The 25,508-nt window shown below is 41.6% G+C and overlaps 2 protein-coding genes across 2 annotated transcripts; one reads left to right on the forward strand and one right to left on the reverse strand.

Annotated features, from left to right (window-relative positions):
* Positions 1-363: 363 nt before the first annotated feature.
* Positions 364-10,026, forward strand: tecra (trans-2,3-enoyl-CoA reductase a). The gene is made up of 11 exons (XM_079520486.1): positions 364-988; positions 2,402-2,453; positions 2,602-2,646; positions 2,791-2,894; positions 6,894-7,009; positions 7,264-7,369; positions 7,956-8,028; positions 8,117-8,160; positions 8,351-8,408; positions 8,515-8,603; positions 8,842-10,026. Exons 1-11 carry the CDS (start codon positions 821-823, stop codon positions 9,013-9,015), a joined length of 1,029 nt encoding a protein of 342 aa, XP_079376612.1. The 5' UTR covers positions 364-820; the 3' UTR covers positions 9,016-10,026.
* Positions 10,027-10,760: 734 nt separating this feature from the next.
* samd1a (sterile alpha motif domain containing 1a) lies at positions 10,761-25,315 on the reverse strand. Its single transcript, XM_079521326.1, has 8 exons — positions 24,748-25,315; positions 21,919-22,306; positions 16,746-17,032; positions 16,452-16,512; positions 15,027-15,111; positions 14,255-14,369; positions 13,045-13,192; positions 10,761-10,964 (listed from the first exon to the last, which is right to left on the reverse strand). The coding sequence occupies exons 1-7, from the start codon at positions 25,132-25,134 to the stop codon at positions 13,046-13,048; spliced, it is 1,470 nt and encodes a 489-aa protein (XP_079377452.1). The 5' UTR covers positions 25,135-25,315; the 3' UTR covers positions 10,761-10,964; position 13,045.
* Between the last annotated feature and the right edge of the window lie 193 nt (positions 25,316-25,508).

A 25,508-nucleotide genomic window follows, 5' to 3' on the forward strand; every position in this document is an offset into this window, starting at 1 on the left:
AACTATCAGCATCACATGCAGTATTATGGATAAACACATTTGACTAATCACTAATACAAACGCTTAAAACCAACTTGCATTGAAATTAATATGTTTGTCTTTGTTGTGGATGTCAATAAGGACAGGAAGGAATATTGTTATGGGGGGCCACAGGACACAGGTGGCCTGGGGGAGGGGAATATACTGTCATCCAGTGGATCAAAGCTTTTAAGAGGGGCCCACTGTGCTGTGCTGTGTGTGTGACAGAGTGAGGAGCCGAGCAGAATGGACGGGAGATGTGTCTTGGGTCTTATGAGAACACATTGGGATCTGTCACTGGGTAAGGCTTTGTGTCGCCTACCAAGGTTACCAAGCTTGCGCAGTGCAAATCAGGCAATTTATATTTAGCCTTGTGAATGGCGCGCTATGGATTATGTCTTGGGGCCTCTCGGGTTTCGTCTTCAGTGGATCTGGGGTGTTGGGAGCAGAGCTCCCGGACATTGGGACGCTGCTTTTCAGGTGAGAGGCAGGTTGAACATATCTTTCGGACGATCTCTAGCTGACACAAGGTCTCTGTCCGTCACATATACTGGCATTGGAGCAGGTGTTCATGGTCTCACGGACATTTACCATTCTGCTTCTGTAAGGGCTCACATATTTGGAGAGTCCAGGCTGTTGGTAAAGACGTCAAGGAGGACATATAGTAGCAGTTGGGACTGTCTGGCAGGGCTGTGTTGAGGGCGAGTTGGGAGTGTCTATAACCCACAACAACAGAGGACGAGAGAATACAGTCAGCAGAGATTCGCCTCTGTGTGCATGAGAGCATTCACCCACTAGAGTCATGGATGCACTTGCATTAGAGGCGAAGAACCAAGGTACCGGTGACGCTGACAAGAAGTCTTCCTCAAGGCCCAGGCCAAAACCTCCAAAAAAGGCCAAAAGGATAGTATATTTTGAGGTGGAGATCTTGGACGTCAAGACAAAAGAGAAGCTTGTCTTGTTTGACAAAGTGAGTGTTGGTGTGAATGAAAGTGTGTTTCAAATTGGACCCATACTGCATAGCATAGCCTCATTTTTTTTTAAAGTGTCTATACTGTTCACGTAACTGACACATTTACGAGCCACTTGGGTCACTTGCCACTTGGGTCACGTCCATAGTAACCAATAGGGTACAAGCGGTGTACATAATGGCATGCAGTTGGATCTTCTTCTGGGAGGCTCATATTTTATTGTAGTTTATCGCCTCTCAACGTGTCTTTTTTGGGAATATTCAAAGTCACGTGACATGAGTGCTTCAAATTAGCTCAGGTAAAGTCAGAGAGAGAGAGAGAGAGAGAGGAGTGAGAGAATATATCCTCTATACATTTCTATCTCTATACATATTATGTTTGTACTCAAGTACTAGCTAGTGAGTCATCACTTTGAGGGAGGAGGGGTAATTTTACCGCTAATCATCTCCTTCACATACGGCTTGGCTAAGTGTGACCATTAACAGCTTGGTTTCGGCCGAGGTAGTGTTTCAGTTAGGAGGTGAACATTCCCTCTCATTGGACAAGATTTTTTATTTATTTTTGTTACAGTACAGTACAGTACAGTACAGTACAGTACAGTACAGTACAGTACAGTACAGTACAGTACAGTACAGTACAGGGCCAATAGGCAGCCAGAACACACATGTTAGCTTTGAACTAGATGAGAATATATATATATATATATATATTAAAAAAAAAAAAAAAAAATCATTATGGATCACATCTGAAATGCATGACAGGCAAATTCCCAAAGAAATGTAAACATAATTTGCTGTGGTGAAATGTAATACTATCTGTAATAGCTATTCCACTATAGGCTAGTTGTCTCTATACTCATGTAACCTACTGTATGGCTATTACCACTTATGCCCTATAGGACATATCAGTGGCGGCCATTTTGTGGTGCCATTGATACAAACCCCATGAATTTGTCCCATAGAGATTTCCGAATTGTTTTATATATTATTTTAAGTCTGGAAGCAAGCCATCCAGGCTCCTGATGAATCATAAAAACATAATAACATAATACAAATCTATAACTTTTTTTATGTTCTTATGGTCACCACTCTGCAGCTGGATCGCTTGGTTCCAGGCTTAGTTAAAATTATTTATACATATTTTGGGAAATCTCTATGGGACAAATGAATGGGTTTTACATCTGTGGCACCACTGCTATGCCCGCCACTGCTATGCCCTATACTTACCAATACCAATACAAAAAAACAATAGCCAATCTAGAAGCTCACAGCTAAAAAGCTCACAGCTCGTGAGCTAATAGATATGCTATTTTGATATTAGTCTCTCAATGGGTTCGCAGATTGAGATATTAGTTATTTGCACAAACATATTGGATAGCTTGGCCTGTGGATGAACAACCTCTTTGTGTACAGGTGGAGCCGACTGCTACTATTTTAGATATCAAGGCATTGTTCCACAAGTCATGTGAGTATATGTTCTCAAGATAACAACATGCAATTTAGCTTTAGACAGTCCTTTAGTCTTTCCTTGTTTGTCTTTGTAACAAAACAAAATTGAACCATGCATCAAAAGAAAAGCCTCCCGACACCTTTTGTTTTTGTTTGTTTTTTAGATCCAAAGTGGTATCCAGCCAGACAGTCTTTGCGTCTGGATCCCAGTAAGTCTGTAATATCTGCATAATGTATTTTGCATTTGCAGAATTCAGCTCAAAGCCACAGATTATGTTGGAAGAATCACCAGTCAGGAAGTGAACAGGAGTTATCTGAACTGCACGCGTTTTTGAATCTTCTAATTTCCCTAGAGGCCAAATGTCTGAGGGATGAAGAGATTCTCGGGGAACTTCCTGTTGGAACCACAACCAGCTTTTACTTCTGCGACCTGGGGCCTCAAGTCTCCTATGCAACTGTAAGTACACCTGATCCTGGACATAAGTCACATAAGTCAGGAGTCAACAAATGTGTCCGTGGTGTGGCAAATTCTAGATTTTCTTTTTACACACCATTATTATGTTCTTATTTTGATCATAAGACCCAATTCAATTACTGAATGTCAGTATCCAGGTTTTCTTCTGAATGTGTATGTGACACTATGTATGGCACGTTAGGACTGGAGTCTACTAGGACAGTGATACACACACACACACACACACACACACACACACACACACACACACACACACACACACACACACACACACACACACACACACACACACACACACACACACACACACACACACACACACACACACACACACACACACACACACACACACACACACACACACAGTAGTTTCTAGCATGAGAATCGTACTTTTAGATATGAACAGACATGCTCACTCACTCAATCATATAAATATCCACTCGGGGGTGACAGATATGTGCTCTATTCAAGGACACATAATCTTGTGCCCCCATTGCTCTCACAGGTGTCTATCCCACTGACCACTCAATCACCGTCCAACTGGCGGTGATGATGTTTCACCAATACTTCACCCATTTTTCAACACTGTATCTTCGTATAATTGGTCCTCACTAATTATGAGCAGTGGTGTAAAAAGTACTCAAATTATGTACTCAAGTAAAAGTATCAATACTTCAATGTAGAAACACTCGGGGCCCTATTTCTCAAGTTAAGTCATAAGACCTGCATGGTACTTAAGACACACAAAATACGGTCCTCTGTCCAGTAATCAAAATGTACTTGAGTAAAAGTACAAAAGTATAGGCATATACCAAAAGTAAAAGTACTCATTATGTAGAATGTTTCACAAGTTATTATGTCTAAAATGTATTGAAATCTTTTGAAAATAGCAGATCTACAAGCTCACAAAGCGTCACGATGCAACGCGTTGTGAACTTGTATATCATCTATTTTCAAATACCGGTAGCCAGAGTTTAAATGCTGAAGTGGTTGATGTGTTGTAATAATAATCTAAGTAACTATTAAGTTTTCAAATAATTGTAGTGGATTTTTTTGTCTCTGATGGTGGAGTAAGAGTAAAAGTATAGAAAATGGGAAATACTCCAGTAAAGTAAGTACAGTCCAGAAACCAGCCTATACCAATGACATAATCAGAAACCCGGCCAAACTATGACATCATCAGAAACCTGGCCTACCAATGACATCATCAGAAACCCGGCCTAACAAAGATGTCATCACATCAGTACATTGCTCTCGCATCAATCAATAATAAAAGTTTGAAATGTTGTTTGAAATTACCACTGATAATAATTATAATAATTTGGTCCCATACGACGTGACATTTGTCCTCTGCATTCATGTATACCCATCCTAACTATTAGGAGCAGTGGGTGCTATTAATAGTTAGGGGTTAAGTGTCTTCCTCAGTCTTTGACACATAGACTAGGCCTGGCGCCTTTTGTTTACCAGGTGGCCTCTCTAACCACTCAGCGTTGATGTCATCGGTAGGCACCACTGGTGTAAATTAACTAAGTACAGTACATGTACTCAAGTACTGTAACCTTATATATATATATAGGCTAGAGTATTTTCAAAATTATTTTCAAAAACATTTTAAGTCTTTAAGCATGAATGGCATTAAGTCAGAAGGTATGGTAACAGGATAATCAAGTAAGAGTATAGCCTTCAGTATAGTGCAATCAGTTATATAAGAAACATTAGGTCAGACCACTCTTAAGTGTTGGTGACACAGATGAAATATAAAAATAGTATTTCCAAATTTAAATACTTTAATTTTACTCATCCACTACATCTCAAAGGCAAATAATGTGCTTTTACTAGTTACCTTGTAACCTCGCGTCACCAGACTTTTATTAGAAAACATGAATTAACCACTTCAGCCCAATATATACTTCGGCTATATGAAAATAGACGATCTACAAGCTACAATGCTATTTTCAAAAGATTTGAAAACTTGTGAACTGGGACATTCTGCATAATGAGTACTTTCTACTTTTGGTACTTTAAGTACATCTTGATGCCAATAATTTTATACTTTTACTCGAGTAAAATTAATTCCGGACCTTTACTTGTAACAGAGCATTATTGATACTTGTTACTTAAGTAAAACATGTGAGTACTTTTTCCAGCAGTGAGCAGTACAGCCATCAGTCAGCTGTGCTGAGCCAGGCCCCTGGCAGAGGTGCTGATTCAGAGATCTATTCCATCACAGGCCTAACCGTCAGCTGCAGCACACCCTTGCTTGATCATATCACTTGTGGCATGCAGGAATGTCATGCTCGCTCTCTCTCTCTCTCTCTCTCTCTCTCTCTCTCTCTCTCTCTCTCTCTCTCTCTCTCTCTCTCTCTCTCTCTCTCTCTCTGGCAGGCTCTCTCACTGGCAGTCGTTGAACGTTATTATTACACTGTGGGCTGTGGCCCCTTTTCCACCAAAAGTTCTAGAACTGGTTCCATTCCAGATTCTTGGAACCCTGGTGCTTTCACGGAACCGGCGTCCATTTTTTTTCCAGTGGAAACACTCACTTGTGAAAATTAACACACAATATTAGGCAGGAAAAAAGAACCGAATCGGTTCAAACCCCGTTGGGAAACGGGCCAGAGTTTCTGCAGCAACCGCCAGTGTGTTCATTTAATTCTGAAAGTGCACAAATGAGAAGTTAAAGGGGGTGTGAGTGATATTGTTTCCTGTTAGAGTATTTAGCGCTACAGTATATTCCAACAGCAATCTGTGTTTGTTCAAGGTGTCTCCCAATAGTCTCCCCCCAGCTCTTTAGTAACCAGTACATTTATTTTATTTTAGATCAGGATACCAATTTTATCCAATTAGGACAAAGAACTCATGTGGGATACAGGATATTGGAAGTGGAAGTGATGGAGAGAGAGAGGGGGGGGGGGGGGGAAAGTAACTCATAAATGATATTTGTGGAATTCTCTCTCCTGATTGGATCAAATCTTTTCTGGTTACTAAAGAGCTGAAGAGACGGGGAGATTGTAAGTGAACAAACACTCTATAGCAGTGGTTTTCAACCAGTGGGTTCAGGGGGTTCCAGGTGGTCCTCAGCTAAATGATGGAGAGTTGGTAACCAAATGGATCATTAACTCTTGAGAGCGTAAAATGAAACCAAATGGACCCGTTTCATTACTTCATTTACATACAAGAAGTCTACACAATTAGAGAATGTAGAAGAATTGTTATTTTGATCAACGTTTGCCTGTTCAATCTATCCTATGGCACTAACATCAATACAGCATGGAACATCCAACGACAACAAAATATTCTCTAGTTTTGGGTCCGTGAGGCTAAATCTCATCAAATGGTGGTCTACGGCTTAAATGTGGAATATATAATGGGTCTTGACATGAAAAAGCCTATAGAGTGGCACATTTTGTTTAACAAAACAAAACGTATGTTGACTTTTAATTAAAAGCGACTCATTCATTATGGGCGGCAAGTAAGTTATTACACTTTGCTGTGTGTTGTAACAACAAGAAATGATGGTCTTTGATGTTATATTTGCCTTTCCTTTGTCAGTGGTGGAAATTATCTAAGTAAGTAGTAGTACAACTTTGGGGTACTTTTACTTTACTTGAGTATTTCCAATTTCCAGTACTTTTACTTATACTCCACTACATCAAAGGCAAATATTGTACTTTTACTCCACTACATTTATTTAAAACTTGTAATACTCGTTACATTGTAGATTTTGATCATTAATACAAAACATACATTAACCACTTCAGCCATATATGCATTTCGGCCATTTGAAAATAGCTGATCAACTTCTAGATCTGCCATTTTCAAAATGTACTTTTGGTACAAAGTACACTTTGAAGCCAATACTTTTGCACTTTTACTCAAGAGTATATGTTGAATTCCAGACTTGTAACAGATTATTTTTTATATTGCAGTATTGGTACTTTTACTTAAGTACAAAATGTGAGTACGTTTTCCATTGTGCAGGTATTCTTGACAGAATGTACCGGTCCTCTGATCATCTATCTGATGTTCTACCTCCGCATGCCGTTCATCTACCCTCCGAAGTATGACTTCACCAGCAGCAAGCACTGGGTCGTACAGTAAGTGTCGACCTACATTATTCCAAGGATGTCGCGTAATCTCGTCACTGTGTATCACCCTGACCCCTGGCTTTGCACATATGTCCCCTTTAAACAGCGGCGGTAGTGAAGCACATTGCTCACACTGTTGACTCTGAACCGGGGCCAAGCGTAATGGACTGCCAATGTATTAATCAAAGCCTAAACATGTAACGCTGATGGTTCTCTGTACTGTGGTGTCACATTACACCCCCCCCCCCCCCTCTCTGCTGCAGCTTGGCCTGCATCTGTCACTCCCTGCACTACATCAAGAGACTTCTAGAGACCATGTTCGTCCACCGCATCTCCCACGGCACCATGCCACTCAGAAATATTTTCAAGGTAAAAAAGAAAAAAAGACTTGTGCGCTGAGTGACCTTTGGACTGGGACTACTGTGGTTATTTACTGCCGGTAATGCGATACCGCGTTACAATTCTCGGAAGACTCAAATGTTGAATTCTAAATATACTTACTACTTGTAAATATACTACACTATATTTACTTTATTCATGTAAATGGATACTGACGCAGACTGCACTGCACAGTGAGCACATATAATAATAATATAACATAATAGATGTTGGTACTATTTAGATGGTACTTCAAGCGTCTCAAATTGTGCTATGACAGATGTAAATACTTTTCCATTATTCTTTACCATCTACTTTCTATTGTTGCTATTCTGGTACACAGTATACAGTATAAGATGTAACACACACACATGCACACGCACGCGCGCACACACACACACACACACACACACACACACACACACACACACACACACACACACACACACACACACACACACACACACACACACACACACACACACACACACACACACACACACACACACACACACACACACCTTGAATATGGATATGAATATGGCATCTTGACTTAATGTAGTGCCTCCTGTTTCAGAACTGTGGCTTCTACTGGTGCTTTGCAGCTTGGATGGCATACTACATTAACCACCCTCTCTACACCACACCCTGTAAGTGAAGATGAGATCAAGTCGTCACTCTTATGTTGAATTTCGAAAACTTTTACTTTTTACTGTAATGTACTGTATATATTCACAGATTATGGGCAACAGCAAGTGAAAACAGCGCTTTATATTTTCCTGGTAAGTCTGACATGGGTTGTAGACAGTAATATGCTTTCATGATATACAGTAAAATCCTCCGTGTTAATTTATCCATAACTAAGAATATACAAATGTAACCAACACTGGACACGGGACCATTTATTTGTGTACATTCTGTAAGTCAAATTCTCTGTAACGGGCCATCTTTTTATGTCTCTGTCTTGCACAGTTCTGCCAGCTGGGGAATTTCTCCATAAATGTTGCCATTCGTAATCTCAAACAAGCAGGTAAGGCCCCTGTCTCTGCACAAACACAAGGTCATCCTCTGATGAATAAAAACAATGCACTCATTCAAGGAAACACTCAATCATCTCTGTTTATCCATTACCGCAGGTTCAAAAGCCAAGAAGGTTCCATACCCAACAAAGAATCCATTTACGTGGATTTTCTTCTTGGTGTCTTGTCCAAACTACACATACGAGGTGAGACCATTCCTGCATCGCATGCTGTTCATTAAAAAGCAATAATCAAATTTCTACTCCAGTGAACATTCACTGTGAAGGAGAATGTACAACATATCCATCCTGCTGTTAGCGTGCAGCCGTGCAGTCTAATGGCCTACATTTTATCACTGGAATTTCAAATGCAATGTTAACACCATCTGCTGGTTGCTGTGCTAATATATTACCATATGTTTGCTTCTACTGTACGTGATCACAGCTGGGCACATGGATAAGCTTCACGGTGATGACCCAGTGTGTTCCCGTGGCATTCTTCACCATCGTGGCTTTTGTCCAGATGACCATATGGGCCAGAGGCAAACACCGTGGCTACCTAAAGGAGTTCCGTGACTACCCTACCCTGCGCGCTTCCATACTCCCCTTTGTCCTGTAGATCAGTATTTCTCAAAGTGGATTCCAGGGACTCTCTGGTTTCCAAAGAGGGGGGAGGGGGGGGGGGGGTCTAAATTGACCCTTACAAGTCTGTAACTCTGACAGTGTACAAATGGAACCAAATGGACTCCAACGGGTCCATTTGTTTCCACATTGTTTCCACATTGTTTCCACATTGTCTCTCTGTACATTTGAGTTAAGGGGAGACCTTGAAATGTAGAAGTTTGAGAACCATTGCTGTAGACCAGTACAGAGAGAACGCCGGTCAATCATACAGCCCACCCACACACCCGTATATCCCCTCAAGGGGGGCAGTCCATTACAGCCTGCTCAGCAAGGGATCCTCCTATTCTGCTTGGAACTTGGAATGTGCGTCCTGGAGTTACAGACAGATGGGAACCATGAGGAGGCTGCATGCCATTTACGTATACTCCAGCATTAAGGAGTTGCTGGAACGTCTCAATTACAGAACCTCAGATGGTTGGACTGGGGGGATCGCGGCACTGAGGAGGCTAAAGGAACCTTATAGACTTTAATTTAAATGCCGTACAGTCTTAATGTAATGAAATCTACTGGATGTGGAGTCAAGGAGCTTTTTTATTTTTATTTTACTCTGCTATATTTGAACAATTGTTTAGCCAATTAAACCCTATTTTATACTATTTGAAAATAGCCGATCTACAAGCTCACAGAGGAACAGGATCGCCATAGATGCGTTGTGACTGAGCTTGTAGATTCGCTATTTTCAAACAATTGTGAACATTTTTACAAATCCGGAAAATGTGATTTTTTTTTAAAATAATTATGTTGATGAAAAATAGGGATGTCAAGGTTAAAGTGGTTATAGATTATATTGACTCAGTTTCAGTAATCACATTTTGCTTATCACATAGGCAATCATATTACAAAAACTAAAGAATACGCATTTCACTTGGTTGAGGTGCTGGGTTGGAAAGTATCATGAAGAAAAAGAATAAACCTGCACACTCATTTGCTTCAATGTATTTTAATGATAACGTTTCGAGCCAAGGCTCTTCATCAGGTCAAACTTTCTTTGACCCGATGAAGAGCCTTGGTTCGAAACGTTGTCATTAAATTACTGGCCATAGAAAAGAATACTCAGCACTCTCTCATGCGAGTGCTGGTATTATTTTCTATGGACTGTTTCTACCAGAACCGTGCACCGACCCGATACATTAAACCGATACATTACTTTGAACTACTCAACTGAGTGCTTGCTTCTTCTCCTCTCATTAGATTACTGGACCAGATGAGGTTATTCTTTTTCTTCAATCATATTATGATGAAATCTTCTCACCAAGCCAGACACCAAAAAAATAACTGTCACCATTTCCTCCATTACCAGTCGACTCCTTACATTGTACATACAGCATAGGATGTGTTTTCTCTTGGTTCTGGTAATGGGAGACAGCATTGAATGTTCACTGTGTCACATAGTTATTTTGAATGTAAAGTAATATTTCTCCTTATTTTCGGCAAACAAAAAAAAATCTAAAATAGTGAAAATCCGATCTGCTCTGCGATACGTTGTGAGCTTGCAGATCGGCAATTTTCACTTTGTCACGCAACAATGTAGGGTTTAAGTGGTTATTCTGGTGTTGTAATCCATAAGTACTCGTAAATGTATCTTAGATTGTTAACCGATTAGCACTGACTGAAGTGAACCGTCACCACTTGACACAACCTCAAGTGTGTGCTCTGTAATAAATACCACACACACTCGGGTGAAAAGAGACAAGTGCTTTTATTGGTGACCCTGGAAGTAACATTAACATAAATACAAACATTACAGATTATATTCAGTACAGTATAATGGAATGTTACACTTCAAAATGGCTGGCTTAGATCAACACAAATGCAAAAACACCAGACAAATGAAGAGATGATCACTCACAACACAGAATATTGCATTTGATCAAAATGTCCAATCTGTAAAAAAAAGGACATTGTGTTGCTATATTGAATTTGAGAACAATATAATTCAGTATAACAATATTTCTCAAGGTTATTTGTTTTCCATAACTACATGTAGATTCCTTGGACCTGCATATTTACTGGTTCTGAACTTGTGCCAAAACCATATTAAACCGGGACACAATCATTTGAAAATAAGATGAGAAAATGAACGACAAACAACATATTGCCTTGTCAGTAGGTAGTAGTATATCAAATGGGTCATGTGTCAACATCAGCCAGATATCAATGGTACAATTCGACACTAGCAGCTAGCCAGCTACTAGTGGAGTGATGAAAAAAATCACAAGGCTCTATTGTGACTTCTGATGGAGGACACGGGCAGCCCAACGTAAGGTCTAAATGTAGACCATTTAGACCTGGAAAGCCTATATGTTGTAACTACATTTCAATCCGGGAAAGTATCTCTGTCATTTCATATACTGTATATCGTTGCCGTCGGGCAGAAACCTACTAGCTCCATATTCTACGCTTTTAGTTTTTTGTAAATGAATGCCCTACTTGATCACACTACAGCGTCACACAAAAGCATCAAAAGTAGCAGATCTACAAGCTTTGATCTGCTAATTTAGCCATTTTTTAATTTGAATCCTAAAAAGTCACAGTTTTGGACATGCCACCCGACAGAGACGATATATAGCAACATATATTTTTTTAAAGATGGACTGCCGTGATTTTTGTACTTTTTTCTGTTTTGTATGCGTCTATGGAGTTAACATTACTCTAATAGACCCCCAGGTGTGGTTATAATATTCAAATATGTCTTGCCTGTGTATTTTTGGTTTCTTCGTGAAAACCAGGTATACTTAATGAACTGGTGGGTGTGGCTACATAAAAATTTCATTTTAACACTTTCTGTACACTTTTTTGAAAGAAATCTTTCTCCTAGTAATCATAGTACCTGATGATCATGATTTGGGGGGGGGGGGGGGGGTCACGGCACTCCATCTTTAAGTTTTTCAGACAACTTAAGTAGGATTTAGAAGGCGTTTTTAGAACCGGCCTTGGATCTAAATGGGTTAATTGTACGACAATGTTGCTTGCTGAATGCGTTTCAGCTCCAAATCAGATTTCCGGTGAGCAACATTGTCACACAACAGTATAAATCATGCTTTAATTAACAGGGTCTCATTTTAAAGTCTCCTTATGAGAGAGAAAGAGAGAGAAAAAAGGAGAACAGACATTTTTACCTGTGTAACTTTTAAACTTGTTCCTGAATAAACAGGAGAGGCCACAGAACCAGTTTAGGTTAAGGAGCCAACAACGTAATGTTGAGATCAGTCACAACACAGAGCCCACTTCTTCTGATTGGTCTACTACTGTCTGTGACATCACTGTCGTCAGCCACAGCAGTATTGTGGTCATCAGTCTGTGGGTCCATTAGTCCGCAGGTGGTCCAGTTGGTGCAAGGTTAGTCCCTTCCAGAGGTCGCACCGGGCCTCCTGCATGTTCCTCTAGCTTGCAGAAAGGTCCATGTAAAATCTGGGTACCCACTCGGTAAAAAAAAAAGGGAAAATATTGGTTTCCTTTGTTTTCACCTCTGGGGCACCACCTCCTTTTTGTGTAGAGACAGTTCCGGCTGGGCTGCTCTCCCTTTCTTAGTCCACTACCTCCCGGATGCTTCTGTGTTTAACAACGACACTAACAACAACACTGCAGGTTTAGGGCAGTGGTGCAGATAGATTCAGCTGTTAGCAGAATCTGTCTTGAGAGACTATGCAAAAACAAACCCCAGAGCATTGAAGACCGTTCCCATCGTCGACGCATCTATCGCATGGCAAAACAAATGAAATGAACACCTTTCCTCAAAGACCACAATGGGAGAGATATAGGACAACCTTCTATTAATTGTCATTTTTTTCACAGCCACAAAGAGAATGCCAGCCCATGTCCATATCTGACATGGAGATGAGTGGTGGTGGGATGCGACTATCCCCAGAAGGTAGTCTACTGTCTGCATGTATACACAATGTGCCAATGCAGCCACGTCCGAACGTTCAGGTTGATGCTTTGTGTTGGATCATAATAAACACACCTCAGAGGTCTTCGTCTTCCAGGAAGTGGGTCCTCTGCAGCACCTTCACGTGTCGCTCGTAGATCTTGAGGGCCGGGCCGAGGCGGATGGACATACCGGTCAACACGTCGCTGCGTTGCATTAGGAGAAGAGACTTCCCGTCTATTTCCTGTTGGGGCCAGAAGGGAGGGGATATAAATAGACTGAGAATGTGTGTGCAAAGAGACTGTCCACATTTAACACCCTGAGCGGCATAAACAGAGGTCTCCGTCCTATCAAATAGTAACGCTCGACGCTCAGGACGGAGATTAGTAAAAGGACGGAACTTTATTGATATCAAAACCAAGCGCATCGCTCCACAGGCTGGGAGCGCCTGTTGGGCAACATTCAATGTCATTTCCGGTTGGGACGTCATCCAAAATGTCCCCCCCCCCCCCATTTTAGTGGATGAGACCGAAAATCTTAAAACGTGAATAACTCTTGATCTAAATCAATCCGTCCAATTCTAACCAAAGATTATGTTTTTGACGGCCCATCGCGGTCCCGTCGGTAGTCGCGTTAGAATTAATCATACCTCCCGTTGTTGTCGATCGCCTCGGGGGTGTTTTGGCTACATCTAGCTACTTCCAAAATGGCGCAGAGCAACCTTTGAAATAGGTCCTGAAGAAACAAAATCGCTGGCCGTCCTGATTTAATGGTTACAAATACCACAAATACCACAACACCACTAGGTCTGGAAAGGGGGCGTGGAAAGGGGGCGGGGAATGGCTGTGAGACAGTCCTATTGTGAGCTTGTAGATTGTATGGCTGAAGTGGTTAAAGGGATATTTCACTTTCAAACATGTTTGTGACGTCAAGCTACATTTTAACCATGATAGTTTAATTGAAAAGACCTGTCGTTGGTTCTAGTGACTGATATTGTCATTCTAATGCGTGAGGGGCCGTCTTTAACCTTTTTAATTTAGTTTTTATAGAAGTAAAAGTAATGAAAACTGAAAATACTCCAGTAAAGTTAAACAAAAAACACCTAAAATGGAACTTAGGTACAGTACTTAGTTACTTCACACCACTGACAACAGTACACAACTAATGTAGGTCAAGGGATCACATTCCCTATTATATGATTATGCAACAAGGACCAGAACAGGCACATCAGCACATTGGCTACACATCTCTCCAGTGAATGGGGGTCGAGCTCCACCTTGTGGCGACTCACAGTTAGTGCACTAACCTGTGTTCGGAATGCCACAGCCTGCTCTGGAAAGCCTGCAGTAGAGAAATAACTGGCTACATCCGCCACACTCCATTGCAATAAGTTCTGGCTCACGTTCTCCTTCTTCACAGAGCTGGAGGTATGAGAGAGAGAGAGAGAGAGAGAGAGAGAGAGAGAGAGAGAGAGAGAGGAATCAGAATGTGACCACCAAAGAGTTCTCACCAAATAAATTCTCCCTTTTTTGTTGCCTTGTCAGTCAACCTCTTAGGCAATTAAGTTCTCCTGATGTAATATGAGATTACACAAAAATAAAGTATCAAATATTTACATGAAGGACAGCGGTTGCTACTGATTCAGAGTACATGAGGTTACATTACAAATGTAGTGTATGCTGGCCTTGCAGGGATCTACTAAGATGGTAAAACTCTAGTGCAGTGGTTCTCAGCCTGTGGGTTGGGACTTGATGGATTGATTATTATTTGTAATTATTTATTGGGGGGGGGGGGACTTTTAAGACATTTTTAATACCTATAAAAAAGAGAAAAGATAAAGACCATTACTGCATCAAAAGTAATCCAACTATACAATCCGAACTGGTCAAACATTGACCAAATTGTCAAATAAATGGAATGCCTCAACTCCTACATTCCAAGTGCATATCAGGGCGGGGGGTCCCCAGTTAAAATATGATTATTTTGAGGGGTCACGGCCTGAAAAGATCGAGAGGGTCTCCTGGACAAGGGGTCTTCATGCTCCACTAAGGTTTAGGATGTAACTACAGAACACTCACACTTCGCCATTTTTGCCACCGTTCAGGAAAATGTCCTCAGCTGGGATGAATGAGTTCAAATCTAGCTTCTTTTTCGATTTAGCACCTAAAACCAGAAAAAACATTATTAGCCATACTGAATATGGGATACATATTACTAGGATAGTACTGATTTAAGGGACATAATACAGTGGTATGGGAGGTCTGGCTCTGAACATAATGAATTATAACTAAACACTTTTTTCTTAACTATGTGATCACCCAGTGCTAATGTAATGCAGGTGCATACTAGCCCTTGTATCATGTCATGTAATTTCATCCTTGCCTGCATCATCCTACATCTCCACATGGTGGCAGTGCAGTACACAGCAGATACTGTACAGTGCAACAATTACAGCTAGTTGTTTGTATGCTTTTAATTACTGAACATACAATCATGTTACTTATGGCTCTGCCTGACAGAATATATTGGATGGATCCAATAATATTGTTTTGGAGACTCTAAAATTGTTGGCCGCTTTGGCCATTGACAATGTGAAGACACTATCATAATCAGATGTGTATTCATTGCTGTTGAATGTGTCCTCACTGCCAAGCTGTTGGTAATGTTTGTACTGTTAACTAGAGCAGAATTCTAACGTACCCACTGCTACAGTGCATAAAATGTCTTGCTGGTTATGAGATCTGTGATCTTGCTATTAGCATACAGCTGAACCAATAGGTATACCGTGTCCTAAGACATAATTAAATGCTTGGATGAACACTGGAGTTGCCAGCAAAGTTTTGATTTCGAAAGCCAAAATTACCATAAAATTACCTGCATAAAAATGTACCTGGATCAGTCTTAAATTCTCTCTCTCTCTCTCTCTCTCTCTCATATCTATATAGAGTAGACCCTGCAGTAGGTCTTAAACCATTAACCCGGGAAAGCACCCGTGTAATTTTGATTTTAGCGTTGGCTATTCAAATACAAGCTCTCAGTGCATCACTTCATGCAGCGCTGCAAGCTTGCACATCTGCTATTTATTTTAGAAAACTCTTGAAAGTGTGATAACTACTGATTTGGAAGGCATTTTTTAGAATGGGCCTCAGGTCTTAATGGCTTCATTCATATTGTGTAACTCAGCAACTGAAAGGCAAGTTAAAGGACCTTGTGCTTTACAAGGACTGAACAGAAGGTACAGCTTTCAAACAACAGAGCTATCATTAGAATGAGCAACACCTGTGAGGCAGTGAGCAGCATTCACTTATCACGCACGTCCTCTGAAACATCAGGGTAGTACTTCTATCTAATTAATCCCATTAACATTCTGCTGTGTCACTGTAAATCAATCCCCCAAAATGAGAAAAGGGGCATGTTATCAGGCTCCTTAATGTTATCTCTGAGTTCTCAATATAATATAGGTTAGCCCTTAAACAAATACAATACAATAAAGACACACTCACAGTTATCAGAGGTCAGAGGCTGTGTCTGTGGGCTTCCAACACAAACGTTCTTGGTCTCATCCTGTTGACCAGAAGGGGAATGGAAAATATGCATGAAAATGTAGCACAATGAATGAATCAATTTATTTGATGATTCAAGTTAACACATAGCAATGCACTGCAGTCATTACACAAAAAAAACACAATAAATCCCAATGGCTTATTTTTCCATCGTGGTTCCTTTCCTCTGTGAAGAAGCTGCAGCGCAGACAGAAATGCAGTGTTGTCTATCACAGAGAAATATAGGCCAATTACCAGTTTGGTTCCATTGTTGTCAGGGACCATCTGGTCATAGGAAGGTCCTCTGTCCTCTGTCCTCCATCCTTCTTCTTTCTTTACAGTATCCTTCGGTGTACAAGGGCTTATATCCTTTGGGGGGGTGCAAGGACTTATATCCTTCGGGGTACATGGACTTATGTTCTTCGGGGTCATTGGACTTGTATTCTTTGGGTTACACAGACTTGCATTCTTCAGAACACGTGGACTTGTAGCCACAGGCTGTCCTGCTGATTTTACTGCCCCTGCCAATTCTGCTCCTTTACCTGGGTAAATAAATGCAGAGGGTCACATTATTTATTGTTGTTATTATTGTTGTTATTATAGTTATTATTCCAAGTGAACAAGCTGTAATTCATGTAATAACCACAAATGTGAATCTAACCTAGTAGATATTCAGCCATCGGACCCTATGGGATCTATGCCATTTGATTGGTCGGCAGGCAGTCACATGCTTAGCTTGCAGCTGGTTCAGGTTAGGCACCATTTCTAGTGTCTGGCAGGTCTAGAACATTGACTTCCACTGTACACTTGACATTACTGCCCACCATTTTTGCAGGGAAGCCACTAGACTCCATTTTCATTTCAGTATGGTATGAGAATCAACTTGCAGAGACTTGAAACTTGAATGACTTAATAGTTTACTTTGGTGCTGTACAGTAACATGGTAAACTTCATCATTTGCATTTATATTATATAAAGAGGTGGCACTGAAAAGGTCTATGCTGAAGCCGAAGCTTATTTTGCGTAGACTTTTTTTCTGAAAACAAAATACAAAAAAGCAATTTTTCTTAGTCTGAAAGAATGAGAACTTTCAGATGGAGAACAGTAAGATGGAAGTTACAATGATCAGCCGATTTAAACTCAAGCCAAGAGTGGAATATAGAACTTTGATCTTATGATAATAATAATGATAATGGTTAATAATGATAATAATAATAATTATGATAATAATCTTATGATAATGTTTTATATCTATTGAATACCCTACTTTTAAATAGCTTTTTAAATTTGATAAGTGGTGTGCTTTAATTCATTGTCCAGGCTATTCCACAAGTCTACCCCTATTTTAGATATACAGTACATCTACCCTATGTGTTGGTCCTTCCTTGCCCCTTTTTGTTTTAATACACAGGTCCCCCTGAGATTGTACTGGGACGCTCTCATTTCAAACAGCTCCTGTACTCGGGAGTATTTTTTATCTATCTTATCTTTATATTGCAGTGTTTAGGTTGACTATATCTTCACATTTTAGTGCGTGTTTGCAGATGAATAGTGGGTTTGTAGCTGCAAGATATTCAGTTTTATTTATGATTCTTATGGCCTTTTTTTGTAACATGAAAATTGGTTTTGTTATCGTTTTATAAGTGTTCCCCCATACCTCCACACAATACGTTAAGTATGGAAGTATGAGGGAACAATACAACGTGTATAGTGAGTCTTCATTTATTTTATCTAATATAGCTATTGTTTTTTAAATTTTGATTGTACGTTTACTACATGTGATTTCCAATTTAATTTACTATCTTCTATAACACCTACGGATTTATTTTCATGTACTTGTCATTTATTGTTAATTTAACCGTGTTATCTATTATTTTATTACTAAAGATCATGTATTTTGTTTTACTTAAGTTCAGCGATAATTTGTTTGTATCAAACCACTTCTTGAGGGCTTCTAGCTCTCTTTTCACTGTACACAAGCTGTTTCAGGTATTTTCCTGAGCTGTATAAGCTTGTGTCATATCATTTATATACATAAATAGTTTGGGGCCAAGTACAGAACCCTGGGGGACTCCCATGTGTGATTTTTGTGTGTGTCTGAATCTACATTTTTGAAATTAACATATTGTTGCCTTTCATGGAGATAACTTTTTAACCACTTATTTGCAACTCAAACTTGTTTGAGATAGGTAATCCAACACGTTAATCATTATTATTATTTTCCCCACCGTTTCCCAAACAGTGGGTTGGGACTCGGGACCCATATGTGGGTCCCAGACCAATTTTTATGGGTCGCGTGGAATTACCCCTTTATTCATTTTTTTGTTTCCTACATCTTGTTTTTCATTACTATTATTTCTAATTATTTTGTTTTTTTCAAATTAATTCCATTCAAGAAAATCCATTAATTAAATGGGAAAGATACTTTTAAGAAGTAGTGAAAATAGCAGATCTCTGTTGTGAGCGTGTACATCTACTATCTAGTTTGGGTCCCGGAGAGACATACAACTTCTCTTTTGGGTCTCGAGCTAAAAGGTTTGGGAACGGAACCCTAGTGACCCTAGTAGGGCAAAAATAGACACATCTACACCACCTACAGTATAATGTATTCGAAGCGTTGACAGGGTACGTCAACGTCACCAAACCACGTTTTATGTACCGTATATTTTATGGCCTGAATTCTCCAAACAGAATCCATTCGAAATGCAGCAGTCAAAGTAAGTTATGTTAAATGCCACTGCTTCTAGCCTTTAAAAGCATGAGTTATTATTACATTTTTATTTATTACTTTTGTAGTTTTACTGAACATTAAATGAAGTTAACCATGCACGCAGTCAACAAATCTCTAGAATTGTATTTTGGCTTGTATTGTAGCATATACTCATAATTATGACATTTCCCATGACTTACGTTGACGAGGCCATGGTCTGAATGACATGTTATGTCATTATAATACTTCCTGCTTCTGTGTTCGAATGGATACAGTTAATATATTCCAAGCCTTAAAATTTTTAAAATGTTTTTAAGGATCTGCACCACTAACTACCCAGTCAAAATGTCATATAAAAGTGTAGACGCATCCATTCCAAGTCTGCCCTATGCCTATGTTGACCATGGCAGCTGGTGGGCCTTTTGCAGACATAAAGTCAATGGAGTTGGTGTGCAGCCAGATCAGAATGACAGTTTCCAGCCAAAGCACAACTTAAAACCAGCCCAATTCAATAAAAAAAAGCCCAAATCGGCCAAACACATATAAAACCGTAAAATCATTACATGGGTACCTAGATTTATAATAATAGATAAATAATAGATAAATCTACGTGCAGCTGTTCCCCTATTGGACGGATGGGTATCCACATCCCGCCCTATGTACACGCAACATGGCTGTTGTTGGATCAAATAAATGTCCGGTCTAGAGTGGATATGGAAACAGTGTATGTATGTGTGTTAAAGATAGAGTGCCACGATTCTTTTCCACCCTAAAACATGATCAACAGGTATTATTATAATATAAGGAGGAAGAACTTTTTCCAAAAAGTGTACAGTATTTGTTAAAATCATGCTTTTATGTGGACACGCCCACCAGTTCATTAAGTATGCCTGGTTTGCCTGGTGGGTGGTGATGGGTGGAAGTGAAGCCACACAAACACAATGCTATTTTTTCCAGCCCAATGAATTTTAAAAGAGCCCAATTGGGCAGAAACCAGCCCAATCTGGCAACACTGGTTGCAGCAACCAAGGTGAGCATTACTATCTGTATAGGTTAGCTAGAATTAGTCCCTGGAAGAATGATTGCTTTATGAACCAAATTCAAACATCCATGACTAACTAGCAGAGGAATGATGTTTAGCCAACATTTAATTATTCAGGTAAGCTTGGTAACATTTTAATGAATGTATATAAAATGTAAACAAAAACAATGCATGTAATATGTGATGAGCTGCTTTCAGCTCAGATTGCACTTGGAAATGTTGACAAACCAACGAACCAGCAGAATGGCTATACTAACTGCATGATCACAGCTAAAAAATAACACCATTGTCTACGTTTATAATAATGCAATATATGCAAACACTGAATAAAGCACACATCCAAAGTTAAAAAGCCAGGTGCTGAGCAGAGACAAATATTAAGAAAAACAGAGTCCACACTGAATCCAGCTCTAAGGGTACTTTTTATTACCACCAATGGTGACGTTTCGAGCCAAAGTGTCTCTTCTTCATTAGGAGCTGGATCAAGTGTACGGACTCGGACGTTTTTCTTTATTATTAAATTATTATTTTATATGCTTGCATAATATGTATAAACAGCAACACGTATTGATAGTAATATGGTCCTTTGAGTAGTTTAGCTGTGTAAGCTGCTTCATTCTGAGGGGCATACACTGATATAAAGTTATCCAATTAGGGTGGTCTATTCTGTTTGGTGCCGTGGTTTAACCACATGAACCCTAGCCCTACCACATGAACCCTAGCGCCGGAGAGGGGGTCATTTGGGTCTGGATGTCCCCGAACTATTGGGGAATGATTGGTCTATTGGTCCCGACCGGCGCTGGTGGTGTCTCTAGCACCGTTCCCATTTTGTTGCACAATCGTCATTGTGTATTGGCTGCCGCTGCATGCTTGCCTCTCGCCGCAATGACCATTATGGCTATAGCCTACCCTACGTGCATTAACTGCAGTTGCTCTCTAGTCTCAATACAACTCTTGATCTCGAATATTGTCCCTCCAACTTTTTACGTCCCGACGGCGCCACTTCCTAGCATCCCCCTTCTGGGACAAACATTTGAAAAAAATATCAGATATACAAGCACACAACGTATTGCGTTGAGACGCATTGTGAGCTTGTAGATTGCCTATTTTCGGCAATTTTATTGTATTCGTTTGTAGATCGGCTACCCCTGTTTTCAGTGAAGATATTTAATGTAGAGGGGGGGGAAAGATGCACCGAGTATATTCCTAACTAATATATAGGGTTTAACTGGGTAATGCAAATATAAGTTGTATAATATACAACTTTATGGGCAAAGTAAGAACGCTGACGCCATTGGAGTGCTGGTTTCGGGTATGTAGTTTGTTTGACTTGCAATGGACTGTGTTGGGCTTGGCCCACTGAAAGAAAACTACAAACCAAAATGGCTGCTACAGAACTGATGCTTCACACAAACAGACGTCATGCACCTCATCGCCTACAACGCTCTGCCCTGTTTCTCCCATACAATGAAAGGCCGGATCACTGTCGCACGTGTGAGTCCTAATGCTTTGCTCTGGCTACACTGTAAGCATGCATAGGGAATAGCAACAAGTACTCACCCAGCAACAACTAGTTGGCTGACAACTCCTATAAGACTCTCATCTTATATTATACAACAATAATATTCTACGTTGCATAATAATAGCCAGTGGCTATAGTCAGCACAGATACCTACCTTTGTCTTTCTGCATTCCGGGGTGCTGGCGCTCTGCTGGGCAGAAAGCAGAGTCATAAGCCCAGTCATTGTGTGCGAGAGCCCTGGGGCTGGATGGGGGCAAGGAGCTGGGCCTCCCGATAGCCTTCCAGGCAGCAACCGACACACTGTCCAGGCCCGTGCCAGGGGTAGTTGGGCTGGGGCTGACACTAGTGCTGGGGCCAGGACGCGACCCAGAGGGAGAGCAGGGTGCAGAGAAGGCATGCACAGGAGCACACTTAACGGCAGTGTCTTCATATGTGGTGGTGTGTCCCGGAGGCCGCCCACCGCCTGGCCCATCTCGGCTCCTTTCGTCAGCCGCCTCCTCCTCTGCATTACTGTCTGTATCCATAGCCATTGAGCCATCAGCCTGCAGGATGCAAGAACATGGAAGCAACATGACATTTCAGGGCAAATTTGTATTAAGCTTTCCAACATCATGTGATATATTATTCACCATACAAACACAAATCGTTGAGCTATGAAGTGGGTGTAGAACAGTGGTTCTCAAAGTGGTGTCCAGGGACTCCCAGGGGTCCTTGGGGGACGGGGTGTTCACGGCTGTTCACGGCATGACAGACCATAGGACCAAATCATGTCTAACAACAAAATTGTTTATTAGATTGGGGGGTGCCCGAGATAATAATAATAGAAAATCTTATCAAATGGGGTCTGTGACTGTGGACTAAATGCATATCAAATTGGGGGCACTTGAAATGAGGATCAAAACTGAATGCAGTGCAATGCACCTTTATCCATGTTTGGATCAACACATGGATGATAGCAAGCCTGCGGGGGGAGGGGATTAGAAACTGTATTTCAATATTTGGGAGAAATACAAATAGCATAGCCTACTGAACATCAGGTAGTCATATAGGATATGGCTCACTTGCAAAGTAAAAAAAAACACATAATTCCACAATCATATCCATGCCTTTGTTGCGATAGACACAGGGTTTCGTCTATTTCCCCATTCATGATTGCGAGCAACTTGGGTAGCTAGCAGCAAAAACCTTGTTATTTTGAGTGTAAAACCTGTGCTAATGCCATGCGTGTTGTTATTATGGGAGAGTGTTTTCATGTCAGTCAGTGCGCTGGTCCAAGGCTGTGTCACATGAAGAACACTCATACAGATGTCGCAATTTGACCGCTGTGGTAAATAATTGCCTTTGAAAAGCCTCGTCCCTCCCCGTGGTGACTGAATGCACGCAGGATGTTCCCTACACAGCACACACTCAATCATGCGCCCTTTCGACCGCAATCGGTTTCTTAAACCAGTCTTATTGTTGAAAATATGATGCATAGAAGTAGTTTCGAGCCGGACGCTTGCTTAGCTTTGGTCGACGGTTCCCTATCCGTGGGGGAAAGAGCTTACAGTGTGACAGACTGTGTGCGACTGCGTGTCCAAAGACACACGGCCGAGTGCGAGTGGAGCGCGCAACTAAAGCCCGCCCCGCACCTCTCTGAGAAAGAGACGCTTTTATGGCATTTAGCCATCGGGCCGGGCGCTTATATATTACAACTTTCAATGCGTTGTTTGTTGTAGTTCAAGAAAAAAACCCCCACGTTATTCAAGCCCCCGAGTTCTATAGAGCCTGTGCCGGTTGAATGTAGATCATAAACTGTGGCTGTGCTCGGTGCATTGACTGCATTCCCGTCTCTAGGCCTCCTTGTTTGATAATACAGAAGCGTCTATAAAACAAAAGTCGCACAAAAAGACATCGAGTTTTCCGCTGTAAAGGCCAAATTATACTTCGTCGCAGGGCGGTGTCGCTCACCAAAAAGAACAGATCCTCACGTCTACCGCGTCGTTAGCTTGAGATCAGTTCTTTTCGGCGAGCGGCGCCTCCGTTCGTCGTACGAACAAGAGAGTATAGTATATAGCCTACTAGCCAGCTCACATTTATGCTTGTGAGCGCTCCCCGAATCGGATCGAGCCATTTTAGCCAAACAGAGAGCGATGTAGCGCATTCCCAGCAGCCAGCCAGCAGACTAGACTCACTAGAGCCTCCTCCATAGCCAACCTACTTTGACTTTGCACCGGGTCAATGTTCTCTATAATGCGACGGACGGTGGAACACAAAAGCTTACGGGGTTATGATCATAATCTGACTATCGCCTGTTTTGAGTGCGACATCATCATCATCTCTCATTCTTTTAGAAATCCCCACGCAAAAAAAAAAATGTACCCCCCCTTCTCTCCCTCCCTATCAGCCTCGGATGTTCCGCGGTGTTTGTGAAGACTTTTCTCTCTGGATGCCCATGCCCCCCCACCCCGGCCGCACCACACCGTCCCGCACCAACGAGTTTTGGGCTTGAAAAGCGCTTTCGGCTCACAGTCAGGCTGCTGAATGTGATAATGGTGGTTCTGACTGGCTGGGGGAGGAGGAGGAGGAGGGCTGTCTGTTGCAGAGACGGGACCGCAAAGTGTGCAAGTTTTTCCCCAACGCATTGTTTTGACTTAACGGCAACATCAAATAAAAGTGCCCCCACACCACACACCCGCCCCCCATTCCACACACACCCCTGCGTGTGCCCCGTAACAGTCTAACATTACGCGCACAGCTTTCATTGTTGGTGATTTTTTTTCCGTGCCGAGGTACAGCCGCTCCCCGTCTGCGGCAGTTTTGGGTGCACTTGCGTTCACACACTCGCGTCACCACTCCCCGTGTTGGAAGGAGGTAAAGAGAAGGGGGAAAAAAGCCAGTTTTAGATTTTTCGTGCGGTTCTCGCACCCTGTTCACATGTCACAATAATATAATGGTGATGATCATTAATACATGAAGGCGGTGCGATGCGAGGTCGCGTTACCTCCAGATCCTCCGTGTCATCCTGGTCCTGGTCCGCGGGACCCAGCGCGCTGTCCCCGTTGCTCAGATCCGAGTGGCTGGCTCCTTCCTCCAGCAACACGCTCCGTGATCTGCCGCTCGCCGTCACGCTACTACTATCATCTCTGTTTTTCCTGCTCCTCCGCTGGACCTTGGCGGCGTTGCGGTACGATATGGAGCCCTTGTAATTAACTTTGAGCACAGTTTGCTCCTGGATCAGTTTCTCGAGTTCTGCGCAGGTTCGGTCGGGCTCGGACCCGTGTCGCCTGCGGACCATTCGGCAGATCCGCTCCAGGTCCGGTCGGGCTTTCCTGGAGCGCAACGAGTCGATCGTGTCCAGGATCCACTCTCTGTACTTTGATTCGGACATTTTTTCTCCCCTTTGCTTCGGTGGGTTTGGTTTTCTTTGCCGTTGTTGCGTTTGGTGCGTCAACCTCTTCTTGTTCCAGACGGTGTTTTTATCAGCGAGCCGCGGTCCGAGAGCCCGGCAGTGTTGCCCGGTTGTGCGAGAGAAACAAGCCAACCACGTCTAGGAAAACAAGCCCAATAGCCTACAAAAGAAGCGACACTTAAAGTAAACAAACAGCCTTTTCTTTTGGAAAATACAAGCCCACAACGCGTCGCATAACTTGTGGTGTAGGCTACATTTGCTATGAAAACTTATTGGGGGAAAAAGTGGGAATATTTGGAAAATGGCAAAGTACAAAACATTTTCTGATTTTTAGATGAGACAAACACAAATAC

Source organism: Electrona antarctica, assembly GCF_951216825.1.
Source record: "Electrona antarctica genome assembly, chromosome: 14".
Taxonomy (NCBI): domain Eukaryota; kingdom Metazoa; phylum Chordata; class Actinopteri; order Myctophiformes; family Myctophidae; genus Electrona; species Electrona antarctica.

Bases quoted from the DNA above. Each gene is read 5' to 3' on its own strand.
- tecra (XM_079520486.1), top strand. From the start codon at position 821: ATGGATGCACTTGCATTAGAGGCGAAGAACCAAGGTACCGGTGACGCT. The intron at 2,647-2,790 runs GTAAGTCTGTAA...TAATTTCCCTAG, and splicing joins GTCTTTGCGTCTGGATCCCA to AGGCCAAATGTCTGAGGGAT. The intron at 7,370-7,955 runs GTAAAAAAGAAA...CTCCTGTTTCAG, and splicing joins CACTCAGAAATATTTTCAAG to AACTGTGGCTTCTACTGGTG.
- samd1a (XM_079521326.1), bottom strand. From the start codon at position 25,134: ATGTCCGAATCAAAGTACAGAGAGTGGATCCTGGACACGATCGACTCG. The intron at 16,513-16,745 runs GTAATTGGCCTA...TCTGGTCAACAG, and splicing joins ACAACAATGGAACCAAACTG to GATGAGACCAAGAACGTTTG. The intron at 15,112-16,451 runs GTGAGTGTGTCT...TTCTGGTTTTAG, and splicing joins GCCTCTGACCTCTGATAACT to GTGCTAAATCGAAAAAGAAG.